This window comes from Eurytemora carolleeae, unplaced genomic scaffold, assembly GCF_000591075.1.
Source record: "Eurytemora carolleeae unplaced genomic scaffold, Eaff_2.0 scaffold593, whole genome shotgun sequence".
NCBI classification, from domain to species: domain Eukaryota; kingdom Metazoa; phylum Arthropoda; class Copepoda; order Calanoida; family Temoridae; genus Eurytemora; species Eurytemora carolleeae.
Window position 1 is genome coordinate 1 of NW_019397108.1, and position 21,183 is coordinate 21,183.

Below are 21,183 nucleotides of genomic sequence, written 5' to 3' on the forward strand. Positions count from 1 at the left end.
CTAATATGTCTTTTCATGTGAAAATTTTTATTTGACAGAAAACTTTTGAGAAAATTAGAGATTAAAAAGTTTAAAAATGCTTTTGATAGTTTTATATAATGTCTGATTTTGTTGATGGAAAGTTTTACAGATTCTTCTCCTGCCAAACTTAAAGGGACTGTAAAGTAAGTTACCCTCTATTTTGTAGAGCGGAATGTCATATTCACAACAATACTTCTTAAGCCTTTGACTGATAAAGGATGTTGGATATATCCTTACTAATCTTTGCATGAAGGGTCACTTGAAATTACTCTTACAGTCCCTATAAGCTCCCGTGTAAAGTTTGCTAATGTAGTTCTACCGAGAGTTCAGTGTGCATTTACTAAACAGCGTTACCAACAAAGAATAAGACTGTAAAGACGACCTGAAACTTTAAATATTACGATTCTAAGGTCAAATTACGTCTTTTGCAATAGATATAGTCTTTGTATTGTTTAAGTAAAGAAAGAAACAGTGAACAGGAGCAGAAAATCGTAAATATAAAGAAACATAAAGTGTAAATTCCGTTTAAAGTTGTATCTGGAGTCTCATCCTATGTGGGTAACCCTGTATAGTACCTGATATTAAGACAATAATAACACATCCTCCACCATACAGGGTACAGGCGATACAAATACTGGATACGTGCCGACCTATTTTCCCTATTGCAACCTCACCAATGGATGGGTAAGGATCTCGAACCTGAAAAGAACTGAGCTGATATTTGTGTTAAGATTGAGGAGCAAATTATTAAAATTAGACAATTCTGAGGTCTCCGCCAAAAAATAACTGGAAAGTTGAAATCTTGTTAATTGTATAACTATTAATTACTACTTAACCGGGAGATTAAGGGAGGATAATTAAATTGAGGGGAAAACCACTTAGCCGAGGGCCTCCAAGACCTTTTTGGGGTTCTTAACCTCACGAGCGTAGCGATTTATTTATTTATCCTCATGAAAACTCCCGGTTAAGCAGTAATTTATCGTTTAATCTCCTGTTCAACGAAATAACCAACCGTGGGGGATAAAATAATAATGAAATCAATAAAACTATCAATTATGATTTTAATTCTCTTATTTCTTACTAATGCATATGGAAAAATCTATTACGATTACATAGTTTCCAGTTTTTGGTTAATTTAATTCCTATAGAATCGTTTCCGTGCTCATATATAACAATACTATGAAGACAGCTTATTTTTTAACTTTGTATTTCTATAGAAATACAAATTTAAAAAGTATACCAAGCATTTAAACAATAGAAGCTAGGGTTTCCATACGCAAAACTTTTGCGAAAAAAAGCGCAAATTTTTGCCACAGTTTTGCGCGAAAAAAATAGCACTTTGAGCATTCATTCGAAAACTTCATTTTGCGCAAAATTCCGCTATTTCGCTTTTGCGTTATTCTAATTTGCACTGTGGAACAAAATCTCTTTAAAAGGTTGATCAAAGGTGTAAACTGTATAAATTAGTTATCTATAAGATTGAAATTGTGGCATATAATTACAAAGCTGAAAAGGGAACTGACTTCTTACCCAAAACACTACTTTGCAACCTGAAGCATAATGGCACACTGCAAATCAAGATGTACAGGTACACACTACACACGCTCTCACACAAAAATCGAGCAATATTTTGCCAACTACTCCTTTAAAACTTCAGCTATAGAAACAGTAGTGAGTTCATAAAACCGGTTTAATATTCTATTTGGTGGATTTCCATGGTATGAATTGGCGCATTCCAGGTTTTTAAGAAAATAAGACTCAACATTAAGCCTTATTCTCCATTTAAACCAACCTAGGTTTTATTTTCTAACTCCTTAAGTCGAACCTAAGATCTCGCAGCTGTCAATCACGTGACACAAGCTGGAGTCAGAGTTGAGTCTAAGATCGGGTCTTAAAGCTGAGTTCAAGGAATTGCGACCCGAGCCGAAGCTTTTAAATCGCGGGCTCAGAGTAGCATAATCATGATTTAGGTTGTATGTCAGTTTTAGAATAAACCTTTTAAGCAATACTTTTGGCTTTGCGCAAATTTGCGTAAAAAAATATGGTAATTTTGTGGAAACCCTAGTGTAAACACTGAAACATTTAAACAAAGAGAAGTTGTCACTTAACACCTTCTCTTTATTTACTTGTCAACTTGTAATTAGAAAAATGCTTGTTAGGAAGTCGTCTTCATTGTATTCATATAATCGTCGACCATTGTATTTTAAAATTTCTTGTGCACAAAAAAATAATACAAGAAAAACAAGATAATAACCTGTCCTCTAATAAACAAGATAATAACCTGTCCTCTAAAACTGTCTTCTAAACCTGTCCTCTAAACCTGTCCTATAAACCTGTCCTCTAAACAAGATACTTACCTGTCCTCTAAAACCTGTCCTCTAAACAAGATACTAACCTGTCCTCTAAACCTGTCCTCTAAACAAGATACTAACCTAACCCTGTCCTCAAAACAAGATACTAACCTGTCCTCTAAACAAGATACTAACCTGTCCTCTAAACCTGTCCTCTAAACAAGATACTAACCTAACCCTGTCCTCAAAACAAGATACTAACCTGTCCTCTAAACCTGTTCTCTAAACCTGTTTATCTAAACCTGTCCTCTAAACAAGATACTAACATGTCCTCTAAACAAGATAATAACCTGTCCTCTAAATTTTTCATATCGTTCCTCCATCATAACCCAACAGAGACCTAGTCTGGATCCAACATACATAGTGTTGACGGTAAACAAGGTGATCAGCATCAACCCGTAAAAACTTGTATCCTAAATGTGGTCTTTAAATTAAATACTTGAATTAGGCATTTTGTAAACACAGTTAATGCATGAAGAGAGTATTTTGTTTGTGTGCGCGCCATGTCTCAGATACAGGCTTGTCCAAATTAAGGTTTCCAACGCAAGTGGATTTTACTCGCGCACAATTGCAAGCCCTTTAATTCCGCACAATTCCACACGATTCCGCCCTATTCCGTGCAACGGAATTTTCCAATACTATGGTCGTAATTCTGACGAGCTTTTAGAAATGAGGATTTGTTCTTTTTATCTTCATAATTTACGGAGACTTAAGATATTTCAAAAATGTTTTTTGTACAAGTTTCATAAATTCTCCGTTAACTACAAAAAGGACAACCCACAGTTTGGAAATCCCAATGTTAAGAATTTCCGTATGTTAAGTATTTTTTTAATGTGAATTTACCTTTAGTGCATGTGGAAGTGAGAGTACCCCAGTCCCAGCCATCTCACCAGCCAGAAATATGGCTGTAATTGCAATCCCCAATCCCTAAAGTATATTATTATTATTATTTTGAATCCCAATCAGGGAGTAAGGAATAGAAGGGTTCGCCCTACCATATGATTATACAATGCTTTGCAGACGGTACTTCATTTGATAAGAAATATTTGTCAAAAAATACAATTACTGCGTATACAATAACTAATCAATATATTTGTAATTGCAATTCACAATCCCTAATCAATATTGCTACGATTGCAATTCTCGATCCCTAAACAATATTTCTATAATTGTCATTCTCAATCCCTATTCAATATTTCTGTAATCGCAATTCTCGATCTCGAAACAATATTTCTATAGTTGCCATTCTCAACCCCTAAACAATATTTCTATAATTGCAATTTTCGATCCCTAAACAATATTTCTGTAATTGCAATTCTCGATCCCTAAACAATATTTCTATAATTGCAATTCTCGATACCTAATCAATATTTCTATAATTGCAATTCTCGATCCCTAAACAATATTTCTATAATTGCAATTCTCAATCCCTAAACAATATTTCTGTAATTGCAATTCTCAACCCCTAATCAATATTTCTATAATTGCAATTCTCAATCCCTAAACAATATTTCTGTAATTGCAATTCTCAATCCCTAAACAATATTTCTATAATTGCAATTCTCAATCCCTAAACAATATTTCTGTAATTGCAATTCTCAATCCCTAAACAATATTTCTCTAATTACAATTCTCAACCCCTAATCAATATTGCTTCAAAATCAAACATCTTGTTATGAATGTTATTTTATACAGGGTGTCCCACTAAACATGACAGTTGGTGAATAGTTTAAAATGTCGTCTTCCATAATTTGTTAAGTTGATTGATACCAAAAAGAATAACATAAAATATTATATGGGAGTTTTATTATTATTATTATCCTGTTATGATAAAATTGATTTCAAAGTTAAAGATTTGTTTAACAAAATAAACTGCAAAGAGTCCTTAATATCTAATACAGCATATTGAAGAAGACATTTAAAACTGTTCATCAACTGTCATGTTTTGTAATCGTGGTACACCCTGTATTTTCATACAGTTTCATAGCTACAGACTAGAGACCACATTAACGTCGTGTTTGATCATAGAATAATATCTAAGAACAATTTTTAAAAAAAAGTGTGCACGACTAATAAACAGAACTAAAAACTGGAAAAAAATTTATTCAAAGTAATTAAGTCATTGCCACAAACTCAAAATGTTCTGATCCGTATATCTTTGAAACCTGATGATGTAATCTTCTGAGATTTTAAACTTAGATTATGTGATCCAAAAAAATTTATAATTTTAAATGTCTAAGGTCTACGACATTGTGTTGTAAAGATATCGAGATTAGAAAATTTGTAGCAAACACTCAATTCCTTTTAACTGAAAAAAATCATTTAATAGTTACTATTGGTTTGTTACATTAACTACACTTGTTTATTGTTTCTCTGTCGTCTTCATATTCTAAAGTTTTCTTGTTCTTACTAAAATTGAGATCACGGGAAAATGCCGCGTTGAACAAAAACGACAAAGAGTTCTACTGAGATGTCTCGTGTACGGTGTACTTACATGGAAACAGTATGGAAACAGTACAACAAAATGGCCGTTTTACACTTTTTTTCTAATAAATTCCACTCTAATATATATTCTATTTTCTTTGACTTACATGCTCCCTGTATTCTAATTCATAAAAGCCTCCCTTCTCCATCCTTCAGAGATACTGTAGATACTGGACAACTCACTAAAGTTATCTTTTCTAAATAATTAAAGGGACTGTTCACATTAATTCAAGTGACCATACATTTATAAAATTGTATATAGTAGTTTCCCTTTAAAAAACTCGCAATTTTTCCATCTGGAAAAGTGTTTAATTCTGTTTATTTTCCTTATTTATATTAAGCATAAATTCCTACAAAAAATCCTTAAATTAAAATTGAAAATTTTTAACTGAAAAAAAATCTTGGATTGCACACTGGCAAGTGAATAAGACTTGCACAAATCTATTCTTTAATTATTTAAAATTTTGTCTACAGTATCTTTAACCTTGGATTGTAAATTGAAGATATGTGCATGAAATTATGCTATTTCATTGTCTATATTTTATATAAGTAAAATTATGCGTAAAGGATAACGCATATTCAAATTATTAAAATTGTATCGAAATATTCCTTAAAATATACAGTCTGAGCTTTTTTATCAGATATCTTTAAACTCTTTTTAACTCTGACAAGCGAGGTCACTTCTAGTGACCTTCTTAGTTTTTAAAAAAATTTCATGATTAAACAATTTTTTTAGTTTTATTTATTCTTCTATTATTTTTCAGTGAAAATAAAAAAGTCCATATTTACTTTGTGAATTAAAGAAAACTAGGATTTTAACCCTATCTCTACTCTTCTATTTTGCAAAATCTAGTTATATAGTAAAATATTTTTGAAAAATAAATTGTCCAAAATTTTATTAAAAATACATTTTTTAAAAGCACTTCACCATGCTCTTTCAAATATGCAAAAAATGTTGCAAAATTTTCAATAACCTGATTTTTAATTAAGAAAAACTAAAGATGTGCAAATTTCCTTTGACGAGTTGTTTGCAAATAATTTGCAAAAATTTCTTTGCAAATCTGACAACTGAAAGTTTACGTATGTTGAAAAAAAAACAAACAGACAAGCAAATTATTACATAGATGCAAAAAAAAAACTTGAAAACATTGACTGTTGTAGCTTCTGTCGGAAACATCTTCTTTCATCTTAATTTCTGTCGCGGTCACGTGACAGGTTCTTGTTTGTTTTTCTACTCATTGTTATTTTACGAGGGATAAAAGAGGAGGTTGGATAAACATTGGGATTAGGTTATTATCTTTAATATTTATCTTACAGTTTAATTAAAGGAATTTTCACAATTTGTCGAGATAAATGCATATTAAAAATTCTCAAAATTAAAAAAGAAATTAAGTTCTGGCCATAAACTCAAATTTTTAAATCCCTATATCGTTGCAACCTGATGATGACCGTATGGTTTCCAGTCGTAATTACGTTACGCGCAATTACGCATAATTATGCGTAACGATTTCTTTTACTTACGCGCAATTACTCAAAATTACGTTAACGATTTCTTTCAATTACGCACTAGCACTAGCATTACGCGAAATTACGTGTTAATTACGTTTAAGAAAGAAATTCTAGTTTCGCATAATTACGCGAAATTACTTAATTCGGAACCATTCCGTAATAAGTAAAATACATGTTAATTCTCAGAAATGCATATAGCGGTGTAACTTTCAGCATTTCTTACTTTACAAAACTCGACCAGATTAATCTATAAAGGCTATGTTTCACTCCTGTATGCCAAGTCCATTAGCGTCTGATCCAATCAGGGTTTAGTCATGTGATTGTTGTCTATTCTATACCAATAGAAATAGTATGGCAGTAACATTTATCTTTCTATCTATCTCATTATCTAATCAGAGTTATGGATCCTTCAACTGGTGCTATCAGTAAATGGAAATATTTACTTCTACTGAAACTATAGTGGCTTACCTTCCATTTCAAAATATTTTCTTCGTAGTTCTTCCTTTAGTTTTACTTACAGGATGGACTGATTTTTATTACAAGTATTTTCCATAGATAAAGATAGATTGCACATAAGACGACATTTTTTATTATATAGATTAACTAGGTCGGTTGTGAACATTGGCTGTTCTTATGCCATTGAGTACTTGTGGTGTATACATGAGTTCTGTAGAGAGAAATTTAAGTTAGTTTAGTCCTTCTCATGTCCTTCTTCAGTTCTCGTCAATATGATATTTTGCTCAGTGAAATATTGCTGTTCAAATAGTTCCATTCCCGGAGTTATTTTACACTCTATTATGAAATCCATTAAAACACCAAACCACCCCGCTTATTATTGAAGTACACTTTGACCCCTTGAAGTATGAGTTCGCAGACTTTACTATTCTTGGTGATTTTGCGTACATAAGCTATCTATGTTTATTTATTTATCTATGGTATTTTCTGTTATAATAATCTACGGAAACATGGCACTTTTTCTCTTTTTTTCTCATCTTTCTTCTTTCAAGTTATTTTGGGACAGGTATAAGTGACTATAAAGGCTGGCCTTGTTCCAACTTTTTCTAGCCGTTTCGTTACCGGTTAGTTCCAACTATTAAAAAATAAAATTTTTAGTTAGCCGTTAATTTTAAAGGTAAAAACAGAACGTTCATTCCGTTAACGGTTTTTTTAAAATTACTGTTACTTAACAAATTAGATTAGCGGAAAAAATCCAAAAACCGTTAACGGCTCCAGCTGTTAATGGTATAATACATTATTAAGGACGTAAACATTCGTTAACGATTTATTACAGTAGCAACAGTTTTTGAAATCGTTAATGTTTTTTGTAGTATTAACGGCATAAAACTTCCACAAAAATTCGAGGTTTTACAATTTCCAAAATTGTTTTTACTGAACATTTGCTTTACTTATTTTACGTCTAATTATTCCCCTATGAGGCTTCATTGAAGAAGAATAGATAACAATAAATATTAAAAAATATTCCTAAGTTTTAAATTTTGGGAAGTTTTTAAAAGTTTAAGAAAAGAACAAAGTTAATCATCCTAGATGCAAGTTTTATTCTAAGTGCATGTTGCTCAAGACATGTGCTCAGTTTATTGCCAACTTTGTTACCTCAAATTTTCACCATTAAAACAAAAATCCAGGTTTAAAAATTTGTCAAGCGCCGTAAGTGCTCAAATTCCCTGTCTTCTTGTTCTTTTAACAGGAAATGTTTATAAACATGAAATTATTTTCACTATTTCAGTTTCACTGGTAAAGATTAAAGAAAAACTAATCTGTGACAATGTGCAATACAATATTGTGAACAGAACGAACAGTGTACAGTAAAACCAAGTGACAAACAGAAAGGTTTAATTTATTCAAAAAAGCGACACTTTCTGAATCTACATCTAGATCTGAACCAAGAACTTTTTCATGTTGATAGCACGAAACAAACAAAAAGGGTCTAAACAGAAAAACAATGCCAGACCTAAAAAGATCCATATTTACTTGTTGGCATTAATTTTCAAAAAATTAACATATTTTCATAAAACAAACTTATAATGATCTGTTTCCCAAAGAAAAATTCTGCTTTCCTTATTTCCATAGACAAACTATATAAGGATGCTGTAGAACCAAATTAAATATTACAAATCAACTCTGTGACAGTGCATATTGTGATAGATTAACTATGTTATATCTATCCACGCTAATCTTACAAATACATTGAACTTAAATTATGCTGTACATATATTGACGTAGAACGTTGATTAACTTTAACTTGTAAATATTATTATCTAAAATAAATTAGTTGTTATATAGACTCCGAATTGATTACAGCGAGAGAGTAATCGGTTCTTGTTGAAACAATATGAGTTCAGATCACGCCCATTGGTTTGGCGTTGATAAAATACGAGCTAGTGTCCAGTTGGCATAGATAGCTGACGAGATCGCGCCCAATAGTTTGGCATTTATAGTTCACGGGATTGTATCCGGGTATTATAATGATTGCTAAGCGAAACTGAATTGTACCTGGATTCGAGGTCAGTTTATGGAGTAGGGCGTTTACTACAGTTATGTCATATCATGTTTATAATTTTATGTTGTTATGTTATATTAAATTGAAAATTTTATGTTGTGTTATATATTATGTTGATAATTTTATGTTGTTATATTATATTATATAGATAATTTTATGTTGATAAGTTCTATTATGTTATTAGTTTATGTTGTTATGTTCTCTTATGTTGATATTTTATGTTGCCCTGTTATACTATGTTAATAATTTATATTGTTATGTATGTACTTGAACATTGAAAAGGAAAGCTTTGACTCTATGTTACGTGAATAATACCTAACTATACAAATAAATCTAACGTTTATAAAGTTCTGTTTATAAACTACAATGTTTCTTTTAATGATTTTTATTACAACTATTTAAAAAGGTTTTTATAAATGAGACAAATTAATTTGTAAATTATTTTATTGCAGGGTAAAAAAGAATTAATATTCATTTTGTAAAACTTGAATTGATCTCAATTCATGAATAATGAACTCATAATTCAACCAATCCTGGTCCAGTGTATAAGTATTCTTTTTAATGCAAACATATAAAAAAATAAAATTTACAGTGAGAACTAGAAAAATAGATAATATTTTATAATTTACAATTGTTGCTACTATATACATCTCTTAATATGTTCTCAGCCCTTTTTAGAAATCTTTATTAATAACAAACATTTATTATATAAATGAATATTTTTCAATCAATTTTTAAAGTTTTCATTAAAATACAAAACTGTACAAATTATTCCCTTTGTTTGTTACTCGACTCGTAAAAATACTTTGGAATTCTCAAAGTCCAAATGCCCCCCCTCCCCCCCCCCCGAGATTGCAAACTTCAAAGAAAAAAGATAATTCCACTGTTTTATAATTGTATTGAATGTTTTAAGGATATTTTTTAACATGGCATTTTAAACCACGGTTGTATGTGTACTTTTAGCAGAGCTTATTCCTATTAATTATTTTGAAAAAGATTTTAAAATTTTAATAAACATACCGACAGTACTTTCAAAGAACATAAGAAAACTAGCGTGGAAAAAATCATCAACAAAAAATTTGCATGTTTTGCAATTAAAGTAATGCGTATACATATTTGTTAATTTGTTAAGTTACTTCAGCGGCCGATTTTACAAAAAAAAATTTCAAAAGTTTGTTCATTAACGAATAATATAAATTATTCTATCAAAATTCCATGATATACAGTATCCAGAAAACAATGGAATAGAAAGACGACATTATAGCATTACTTAAGCGTTTTGATGTTGTTACAAAGTCCGAACTTGACTTTAAAAGTCGTCTTCCTATTTCAGCGTTTTCCGGTTATTACTATTTCCCCTTTATTACCACTTGCATCTCACACCTCTAAGCCTCATCAAACTAAAGTAAACAGCACGTCTAATTTAAATATCACAAGTTTTCGATCAGATATCCTCTCATGGAAGAGTTATGAGAATTTGGACAAATATAAAGATTCCGAAAAAAAATAACTTTCTCATTATTCTCAAATTTGGCGTAATGTATGTTTTTAAAATGGTGAACACTCCCTTTAAAGATAGAAGATTCTCTGAAGATGGATGTGAAGAAAAAAGTGAAGATTGAGAAGATGAAGATGTCCCGGAGTATGCTAGATGTTGCAGCATACTTTGTTGCAAAGAATAGGATTCATAATTCTGATGATTTATGGTTCGGGAATGAAAATCAGGTTGGGTTTATGGTTCATGAATGAAAATCAGGTTGGGTTTATGGTTCAGGGATGAAAATCAGGTTGGGTTTATGGTTCATGAATGAAAATCAGGTTGGGTGTATGGTTCACAGATGAAAATCAGGTTGGGTTTATCGTTCAGGGATGAAAATCAGGTTGGGTTTATGGTTCAGGGATGAAAATCAGGTGGGTTCATGGTTCATGGATGAAAATCAGGTTTGGTTTATGGTTCATGGATGAAAATCAGGTAGGATTATGGTTCATGGATGAAAATCATGTTGGGTTTATGGTTCATGGATGAAAATCAGGTTTGGTTTATGGTTCATGGATGAAAATCAGGTTGGGTTTATGGTTCAGGGATGAAAATCAGGTTGGTTTATGGTTCATGGATGAAAATCAGGTTTGATTATGGTTCAGGGATGAAAATCAGGTTGGGTTTATGGTTAAGGGATGAAAATTAGGTGGGATTATGGTTCAGTGATGAAAGATTGGTTTCATGTTTTCAGTTTTAGTAATAAAAGGTTGGATTAATTAATCAACCATGATAAAATTTTAAACTGTAAAAGTTTAGAGAACGTCTCGTACATACCAGGTCGACCATTAATCTTTAGTTAGTAAGGTTGCACCGTGAATACAAGCCTTCATTTGTGCAGTTACCTGTGCCCATGAGCCTTCATTTTTAGTGGTTATCTATGCCCCCCCCCCCCGGCCTCAGACGAACTTCTATAGTGCATGACATATCATACAGGGTACGTCCCAATAAACATGGGAATTCAGTGACGAATTTGATATCGTCTTTTTAAATATATCTTAGATTTAGTAAAGTGATACCTACTGAGAAAGCTGTGATCCATATGATTTTCGTCTGCTATATTCACATTTTGTTTTTTTTATGTTTTGACTGCATACGGTTGTATTTAGTAAAACAAGAAAATTACAGTATACAAACAGAGAAAACTTTTCTGTCTTCAGTGTTCATCTTGCGGAGACATTATAGACACATCTTTACAGCCATTTACCGTTTTCATAAATAAACTTTAGCAGACATAATAATATTATGGCTTTTGAAATCAGGTATTAATTAATGCTAATTCATAACGAAGACGATATCCAATTTGTCACTGAATTTACATGTTTATTGGGACACCCTGTATTGGATTAATTGCAAGATTTAACGCTGAAATTCGCAAACTCGAAAACCTATATTAGTTCACCCTAAACAGTCTGGGGGGAGGGGCGTTTGGCACCCCCCCCCCTTTAGTTGTTTTTTTGTCCTAGCACTCTCATTTTTGACACTATCTAAAGCTACAGATCTAGAAACTATGTTTTCGAAAAATGCATGTAGAAACATGTGTCACACTTTGATATTTGTTTAAAACAAAAAATGTATTTTTTTCCTTTTTTTACCCTTTTTAGGCATTTTTTTCCCACCCTCCCTAGCACCCAAACTATTAAAGTTATCGGACTAATTTTTTTTCTTCGAGCTGGCCATGAAAAATTGGGCTATGAACATGCATTTCAACCCTATACCTTTTCTCTAAGGCCTTTTTCTAGGGGGGCGCCGAACGCCCCCCCCCCCGGCTATACATAGATTCAGACCCCCAGCCTTTATAGGGTTAATTACCCATGGGACAAATTTAACATTTACAGTAAGAAACAGAAAACTGAAAAGAATGTCGTCGTTGAATTTTGCAATATATAATCTCGATCTGGGACCGAATTTAAATAATTTGGAGCAACATCGCTAAACTACCGGTCATCGTTAAATATTAAGGAATGGTTTAAATCGGTGTATCAAATTTTATTTAATAGGCGCGCAGCTCAACTTTATTAAATTCGGTCCCAGGGATGATATATACTGAATTCTGGAATTTTCGAAGCAAGAGAATAAAATAAAACAAAAACAATTATTATTCAGGATGACGTTGAGATGTATTGTAGGCTCAACGAACCAACTGAAAAGGGTAATTATGTAATTTTTCAGGAGTATTCCATAATTAATGATTTCACATTTATAGAGAAAAAAACACATAAGATTTGGTTCGCAATGTCGAACACCAAAAGTACAGTACAGAAAACTAATGAACAGGAAGACGACATTTTATCAAAACTCAATTTGACGCTCACAGTCGCTTAAAATTATAATGTCGTATTTGTTTTCACTATTTTTCACTTTTTTATACAAACCAAGATTGAGATTTAGCTACCCCTTTTCCTTCACAATTTATCCTCTGACACTGCTTTTTAAGCTCCCCCTCGCCCCCCCCCATTTCCTTCACGCTCTCTTTTATTTGGATCTATAATTTGGGTAAGAAACATGCAATTATACAAATTACATTATACTTGTCTCTACAGTTTCATTATGTGTGCTTAAATATTAGTTAAAAAATCATACAGTGAGACCCAAAAAACTGTGAAAAAGGGAAATGACTGTTGAAATGCTTGTAATTAAAAAAAATCAAAAATTGTGCAGTGCACACAGACCCAATTTACTTTTGTAAGTTGATTTAAAATCTACTAGTGAAACTATTATTGAAAAGCATAAAATTACATCACTTAAGATTGATTAAATGTCGTCTTCATATGTCATAGTTTCAAGGCTCTTACTGTTTAATAAAACAACTTTTATCAAGATTTATTTGTAGAAGAAAATACATGTGATAAGAAAGAAGAGGAAGAAGAAGAAGAAAAAGAGGAAGAAGAAGAAGAAGAGGAGAAGGAGAAGGAGGAGGACACGGAAATCGACTGGAAGACAGTTTTGGATTTGATTCCAACTACCACCAGGGAATTTAAAGATTTTAAAAATTTTCCAAAATTAAATTATATTTTATTTTGACCAACCCTAGAAGGATTAACAAATTTCTCCAGAAGTTCAAATGTGGGTTCCTGAAAGTGTTTATTGGGACACCCTGTACAGTAAGGAACTGCAAACTCGGATCAATTTGTTTTGAATGACAATATATTTGCGTCCTGGGACCAGAATTAATAAAGTACGAGAATTCGCTGATCCACGCTGGCGTTGAAAACCTTCTCTTGTGCACCTGTTCAAGCTGAAATTTAATTATTGAATTCTACGTTTTCAGGGTTCAACCGAAGTCTAATTTATTAAATGTGATCCCTGATGTTTTGAATTATTGAGATTACCAACGTACGTAGTCAATTTTAACTAGCAGAATTCTAGGCATTTGCCATTTTATGTTGTGCGCATATGCCCGGTAAAATTCCGAAACAGAGAGTGGGGGATTAAATTTTGCAGATCCAGAAAAATAATGTCTGTGGGATGCCTGCTTAGAGACTGGCAGCTGGTGGGGTCTTAAATGTAAGACATGTTGCCGCAGCGCTCGGCCCCCTAGCCTTTCCTAGCCGCAGCGCTCGGCCTAGAAAGTTGTTGACAGATAACAGCAACACGCTAGACAAATCCGGATAATAGGCCGGTTAGGATTCTGAAGGGGGGTGTTTATTATCCCCAGACGATTCTTTCCCGATGGCCGAACAATACACACACAACAGAGTAACCCCGTCACAGAAATTCGATAACAAAATCTTTATTTCCTAAAAAATAACATAAATTATAGGTCATGTTTAATTGTACAATGTTATAATGAATGTTAATAGTAGAAAAAATCTTACGAATTATTTAAGTATAGAAGGGGTGACTTATTTGTTGATCAGTATTGATATACGTTTTTTTAACTTCTGAAAAATTACAGTTGAATATTTAACGAAATTCACTTATGCTTCTTATGAAAATATTTTGCTTAACTTTAATGATTTCACAACAACAAAATATTTTAAGCTCCGTCGGAGGAGGACAATGGAATTTGCGGGCTGAAAATTTGGTTTGGCTGTCTCCGACAGGAGATTCCAGTATAAGACGACATTTTATAGAGGTTTTGAAATTAATGGTTAACAAAAGTGTCTTCACCTAACCTAACCCTATATAAATACTAATTTAATTATTTTTCTGGATCTACAAAATTCAATCCCCCTTTCTCTGTTTTGGAGTTTTACAGGGCATGTGTGCACAACATAAAATGGGAAATGCCAGAATTCTATAGTTTAATAACGAAGGTCTCTAAAGAACACATACCTCTGTCCCTTTAGTAAAAGTAAATTCAAAATAAATGAAGCATAATGTCTGACCGCGTCAACCATGTTGCAACGGCTAGTCCTGTTGATTGTCTGCTTTATTACTCCAATGTCCGTGCAGTACAGTACAAACTGGGACCGGAAAGGTTGACCCGACTTGGAAATTCAAATGTACTATACGGCTGCTTGTGAGAAAACTATAGATTTTGAGGCATGTAATTGATAGTTTCTTCTAAAATAATTTTAAACTTTAATTTTTTTTCAAAGTGAGGAGGACGAGAAAAATCGCAGGTAGATAAATAAAAACCGGAATTCAGATTCCTTCAAAGAAATTGAGACATTGCCACAAACTAAAATTTTCCAATTCCTTATATCTTTGCAACCTGAGGGTGTACACCTTAGATATTTCAAACTTAGATAATTTTATCTAACAGAAATCATAGTTTGATACAAAAATTTGTAAATTCTTAAAACAAAACAAAAGAAATACTTATGTACATATAACTATGCAAATAGATGTCTGCTATAGCTGACCAAACGGCTGGACTGAATGGGCTGAAATGTTTAAGGGAACCCATGGGTATTGAGTACCCTGGGGGTAACATGGCTAAATACAGTTGGTTTTATTTTCAATTGTTACTAAAATTCAGTGAATCAATTACGTTGCAGGGAACTTTGGAAGAAGATAGTTGAGGAGGAAGGAGAGGAGGAGGCAGAGGAGGAGGAAGGGGCAACAATTGGGCAAATGGATGAGGGGTTACGGAAGGTGACACAACACCCCCCTAATCTGATCATTTAAAGACTGACCAGCTTGGAAACCCTGCTTTGCCTGGAAACTAGGCTTTATTACATAAAATCCAATCCAATCAGTTTAGAATTTGGTAAATTTAACAAAACTTAGAATATTTTCGTGGTTTTACAAAATTCCTTGACCAAAATTTGAGGAAAATCGGTCCAAGGGTTCATGAGCTATGATCGCACAAACAAAGATAGATTAATACATTATATATGTGCAAAGAATAAATTGACAAGTAATCTAGATTGCTCTGAAAGGTTTTTATATTGTATTTTACCATAATTAAATATTAAAACCTTTTATTTAGATTTGCAAAACTGATATGAGTAATATGAACACTACAGTGGTTCAAGCATTTTATTTTGCTAAAAAAGGAAAGAAAAAGATTTTTTAAAATTTTTTGTATTTACTATTTTTTCGTATCATTAAACTTTTTTTGACACCATCCATGCGGTGGTATTAACATTCCAAAATGTATTAAATTTTAATGTTTAAAGTTGAATTCACATTTTATAATTCGAAAATTCATCTTTTTCTTTTAAACTGAACCAGAGGTAAGATAATAAATCTTAAATATTATTTTTTTAATAATTTATTAATAATTATTTTAAGCAGTTGTTTAAAATTAGTTTTACCTACAAAAACAACCCATTATGTGGATCATATGGGTCTTATTACAGGGTGCTTCTTAAGTTTTTTTTATTAATTTCGTGCTTAAGAATAGATAAAAATCAACAAAAATCTTTAAAAATATACCCTCGAGACACTTTATCCAAATAATGAAGATCTAACAAAAAGACGTAAAACGCAGTCGCTAAACCAAGAAACCAAAGTCAGGAGGAAAACGTTCTGTTTCGTGTTTATCAAGCTCTGAGTCTTACAGTCATCTTCATTTTCCACGATTGTATATGTTATATTTCATAACTAGGGGTTCGGTAATTTCTTCAAGGCATTTTCCCAAGTTTCAATTTCCCAAGTAGCAACTTACCTAAGGTTTGGTTAGGCTTTCTGAGGCGCCACATGGCTGCAATGGGGCAGAGCGCTGCGGCTAGGGCAGACTTAGGAAGTATTCTCTTTGGAAATTGTTCATTTGGGAAGTTGCAACTTGGGAAATTATCATTGGGAAGAATTGTCGCTTGATAAAATGAATGTGGGAAAGTACCTAACATCCATATCTACATATATTTTAAGATAGTTCATGATTCTATTATGTTTAAGGCTGACAGGTCTCAACTTCTCTTCGAGGAATTTAGAACATTTCTAATTGGAGTCAAGCAAGCTTTCCAGATATGTCAGGTAATACAGGGAGAACCACACAGGATGAGATTGCAGTCAATTGGAAGGGAAATCTCTTGATATTAGAGATGGGGGTTTGGCAGACATTCCCCCCCACCGGGGAGGGGGAGGGGGTGAGACGATTGCTCTCCCTTCCCNCCTCCCTCCCCTCCTACAAGAAAATATCATGGAAATTGTGAATTTTCTTTGTCAGATGCAATTCAAGAGAAAACAATTGTATATAGAGTTCCGAGAAAGAAAGCAATATCTAAGACAGTTCAATTAAACACAGACCCTTTAAAAATAGTTCTTTCTTGTTAAGTGGCGAACTACAAGGACATCCAAAAAAAATTCTTTTCGTGTTATTTTTAAAATTAGCCGAATATGATTGAAAGATGTACAAACTAAAATATTGTAAAATTTAATTGAAATAAATAATCAAAGTCAAAATAACAGTTATACTTAAATTGATTTCAAAAATATATTTGGGAAAAAGATTTTTTAAAGAAATGAACTTCAGTAAGACTGTAATGTCTAATACAGTATTTGGAAGTAGATTTTCAAAATTATTCACCAACTTTCATGTTTCGTGGGACACCCTTTGGATATCTTTAATGAAATTAGCGATGCGCCTCTTTTAAAAGAATGGGTCACTTAAAAATTCAATAAGGCTATTTTTGGAATCATTAGACTTTGAGATTTGAACCCCCTTTAAAAAACAATTATGTTTCTAGGTACTTGGATTGAGCACTCCTTCAGGAGAACAGAAAATTGATCAAGCTGCCTTGGTATCTTCCCCACTTCAGTAAGTTTTTAATCATAATAACAATTCTTCAATCTATTAGAGGAGTCCTTTTCTAGGAGTCTATGGCAACAATTACCCTATCATATTCGTAGCCCAATATTATTGGGAAAATTTCAAAATAAAATTGTCGTACAGTTTATTATCTGGTTGGTATACAATTTTTAAAAAAATGTTGCTTTTTTATTTTAATTAAAAATCTGCGCTGTACAACTTTTCTGGTAGGCATGGAAATCAAGTTCTTGGCATGAACTAAATCTCTATAAAAGGGACTGTAAGCGAAAATTTAAGGGACCATTAATGCAAAGTTGCCAATACCAGATTCGTAACGTTACCCTTGAAACCTTTTGAAAAGAAACTACAATCAGAAGTAATCATTTTTTTAAATTATGAACAATACATATAATTTATATTTTACTAGACAAAGCTTTCAAGGGTCGCTGTTAGGCTTACAGGCCCTTTAAATGTTTCCATTTTAGGCGCTTTTTTATATTCCGTTAACTCTCCCTTCAATGTTATCCTCAATTTTTTTTTCTATATTTAGCACTTGGCTTTTCTGTCTGTTTGTTTGTTTGTTTGTAACCAATAAAGTCAAAAAGGCTAAACAGATCGGACCTATATTTTTTTGGGACCTGTCAAAACCCCTGGATGCTCATAATTACAAACAGTTGTCTCAAAAATATTTCAATCTTCGTAAAATTTTCAAATTCACGAAAAAAAGTTTAAAAGTTAATATGGTTTTATCGAAGAAAAAAGCTGAAAGATTGAGAAACAATTACAGGGGATTTTAGTTCCAAAGCTAACACTTGGCCCATTTCTAACACTCGTGTTAGAACATGGGCACAATTTGAAAGACTGGGTTATTAGGATCCCAGCCTATATCGAGGGTAAAAGTTGATAGCAAAAACTATTACCAGCATTTTATTAAGAATGACGAGGACAACAATTCCCAATTTTAAATTCCTTTCTGAAATCAAAATTATAAAAGGAGTTCTTTTTATTATAAAACCCTTGACCGTTTTCAAGGCAATGTCAGGTTTTCCATTTTCGAACATAGATATGAATTCGAATAGTTAACTGTCTCAAAACCAGGATATGTTTCAAAAACGCAACATAAGCTGAAATGCGGTATTTGTTTCAAAATATGGATATGTTCGAAAATGAAATCAAGTATCATCAAAAACTAAATTCTCACACTTTATTATTAGTTTAAAATGGACACTTCTTGTTTCAATAATTTGTTTTCCTCATTTTCAATAAATGTATGGTGTGGGATTGTTCAACTCGGCTTGGATTTCAAGATATAAAATAAATATTATATATTTCAACATATATAATATATATTATATATTTCAAGATATATATGCTTTAAAAAGATAACTTTGCAGGTTTGGCCCATTTTTAACACTCACTGATAGAAATTGTCCAAGTTAACTTAACTTAAAATGATAGATGGGTGCGAAGCACCCTCATAGCCTAATTATTAAAAAAAATGTTAGAATAAAGGTTTATAAAAGTTTGTCCTTGGCTTGAAATAAAAATTTTATTATGCAAATAAAGCAATGGTGGCCAAACTAAAACATATTTAATATTAAATGGTTTTAGTTTATTTACTTAAGAGTAGAAAGAAACAGTTTTTTTTTATTAATTTTGTGTTTGAATTTACAGATAGAAATTACTAATCGGAAAGAAAAAAATGGAATGGTACTTTTGTGAATATTAATTTAAGTCACATTTGAAAAAAGAATAAAAGTTAAAAGTATTTCAATTCGGATTGAAGAAAACCCTGAAAGTATTGACTATTCATAATAGCAAAATAATTTCGGATGAAAATGTTCTAAGAGTGTTTGGCAAATTTTAACATTTATCCTTGTAGGGAAGTGCTCGAGATGTGGATAGGACCTATTGAAAATATGACGGTGAACATATTAATTATTTGAACATTAAACCGGTCGACAAATAAAACGGCAAAAAAATTGGATCAGATAATTGGTAAAATTTTTGTTTAACAATCGCTTAAGGTCCCTCAGAAAGGATACACTTAATTTTCAAATAATAAAAATAATTATTCTTAAAATTAAGTTTCATTTCTCATGCATATCATTGTCGACCTCTTAAAAAAGTATAAAGCAGCATTCCTAATCTATAAAGTATAGAGTGGAATTAAGTCGAAAAAAGTGTAAAACCGCCATTTTGTTGTACTGTTTCTATACTGCATGTGAACTTCACACATTTGTTCTACATAACCTTTTGGGCCCTGGAACATATTTTCATAAGGAAAAATGTTCTTGAAAATTATCTTGGTTTCTCTAAATGAAATCTCTGACAACCTGTCATGCATTCCCAAATTCATTTCAACATACGCTTTACTATACCTTCCCGAGTTCAGTTCAGCGTTTACTGATGTACTGCGTATAATTGTGAACATTTACATGTATTGTACACTTTGAACTCCTTTTTGAAAAATATTTATTCAGAGGAATAGTCTTATTTCCCTTCTATTCTAATCTCTGTTCTGGGATTGTACCTGATTTGATTTTATCAGGATGTTTACAATGATATTGATCTGGATGGAGCAGGATCAATCAAGTTTAAGGTAATGTATCATCAAGAAATATATTTTTGCATGTCAAATATTATTTAGCATTTCCTAATCCCTATCTTTTAACAAAATGTCATAGACCTAAGATATTGTAAATCAAGCCAGAAAGTAATTTCTGGATTCATGTATAAATGCGTAAATACAACATTGAATTTTGTGTTTTGGGGCCTGGTTCAACCCGAAGTTAGTTTGTTACTTGGCGGGATTTAGAGAAAATCCAATCCAATCATTGGAAACCTTAATGATTGAGATAAGAAACCCGAGATGAGGGTCAACCTGCAGTCTGGCAGAGGAGGAAAAGATCAGCACTACCTAACGCGGGGAATGGAGTGGTCCGCCATTTTAGAACCCCAAAGAGGTGTTAGTAGTATTCACGACAAGGTCTCAGGAGATGGTTTTATCTAAATACTACCGCCGATCTAGGCGGAGGATTCCCTGAAGTGTTCTCTCTCAACTCTATTTATTAAGCAAAAATTAGTTTGCTTATTTAAGTGTAAATATAGTTTTGTGTACTTAATTCACAGTTTTACTCAATTCATGTAGGCTAGTTCAATATTTTAAACTATGAATTATGTTTAATTAAGTGTACGCAATTATGTTTCAAAGAATTACATGGGATTAGCAAATTCCTTTGTTGTTACCAATTCACTCTTCTCAAAGATTGATATGTCAAGAATAATCATGAAAGCTTATAGTAAAGGGCGAACCATCTTTAGTCAATGATAGGGCAAACATTTTTTAAATTTAAAATATTTTTGAAACTCCAGGATTCAAAGCAACCTTTCCTTTTTTTCCTGTAAGAAAATAAAATTTTACACATTTCAGGAGTTACTTGGCTGGTCTCTGTCACACAGCAAGAAGGCTCTTCAAGGTTAAAGGAATTTTGGGCTGGACGCAAGTGCAGTCTCCGCGTGCCTTATTTAACTTTAGTGTTTGGCGCATGTGCAAGCGTAGTCTCTGCTTGCAATGTTCAACTTGTAACTTTTAGTGTTCTAGCATTTGTTTGTTCCG

General features: G+C 32.3%; 2 protein-coding genes across 2 annotated transcripts; one reads left to right on the top strand and one right to left on the bottom strand.

Annotated features, from left to right (window-relative positions):
* Window positions 1-596: 596 nt before the first annotated feature.
* On the bottom strand, window positions 597-5,062 carry LOC111711907 (uncharacterized; the record flags this gene model as incomplete). The annotated part of the gene is made up of 4 exons (XM_023486392.1): window positions 4,964-5,062; window positions 3,216-3,299; window positions 2,663-2,785; window positions 597-720 (listed from the first exon to the last, which is right to left on the bottom strand). Coding segments are annotated over exons 1-4 (373 nt in total), but the record flags the coding sequence as incomplete, so codon positions are not given.
* Window positions 5,063-10,058: 4,996 nt separating this feature from the next.
* On the top strand, window positions 10,059-21,170 carry LOC111711920 (bromodomain-containing protein DDB_G0278469). Its single transcript, XM_023486402.1, has 11 exons — window positions 10,059-10,608; window positions 12,527-12,572; window positions 13,254-13,392; window positions 14,965-14,988; window positions 15,367-15,463; window positions 15,801-15,867; window positions 16,710-16,789; window positions 17,503-17,573; window positions 19,447-19,489; window positions 20,116-20,166; window positions 20,998-21,170. The coding sequence occupies exons 1-11, from the start codon at window positions 10,477-10,479 to the stop codon at window positions 21,046-21,048; spliced, it is 801 nt and encodes a 266-aa protein (XP_023342170.1). The 5' UTR covers window positions 10,059-10,476; the 3' UTR covers window positions 21,049-21,170.
* Window positions 21,171-21,183: the final 13 nt, after the last annotated feature.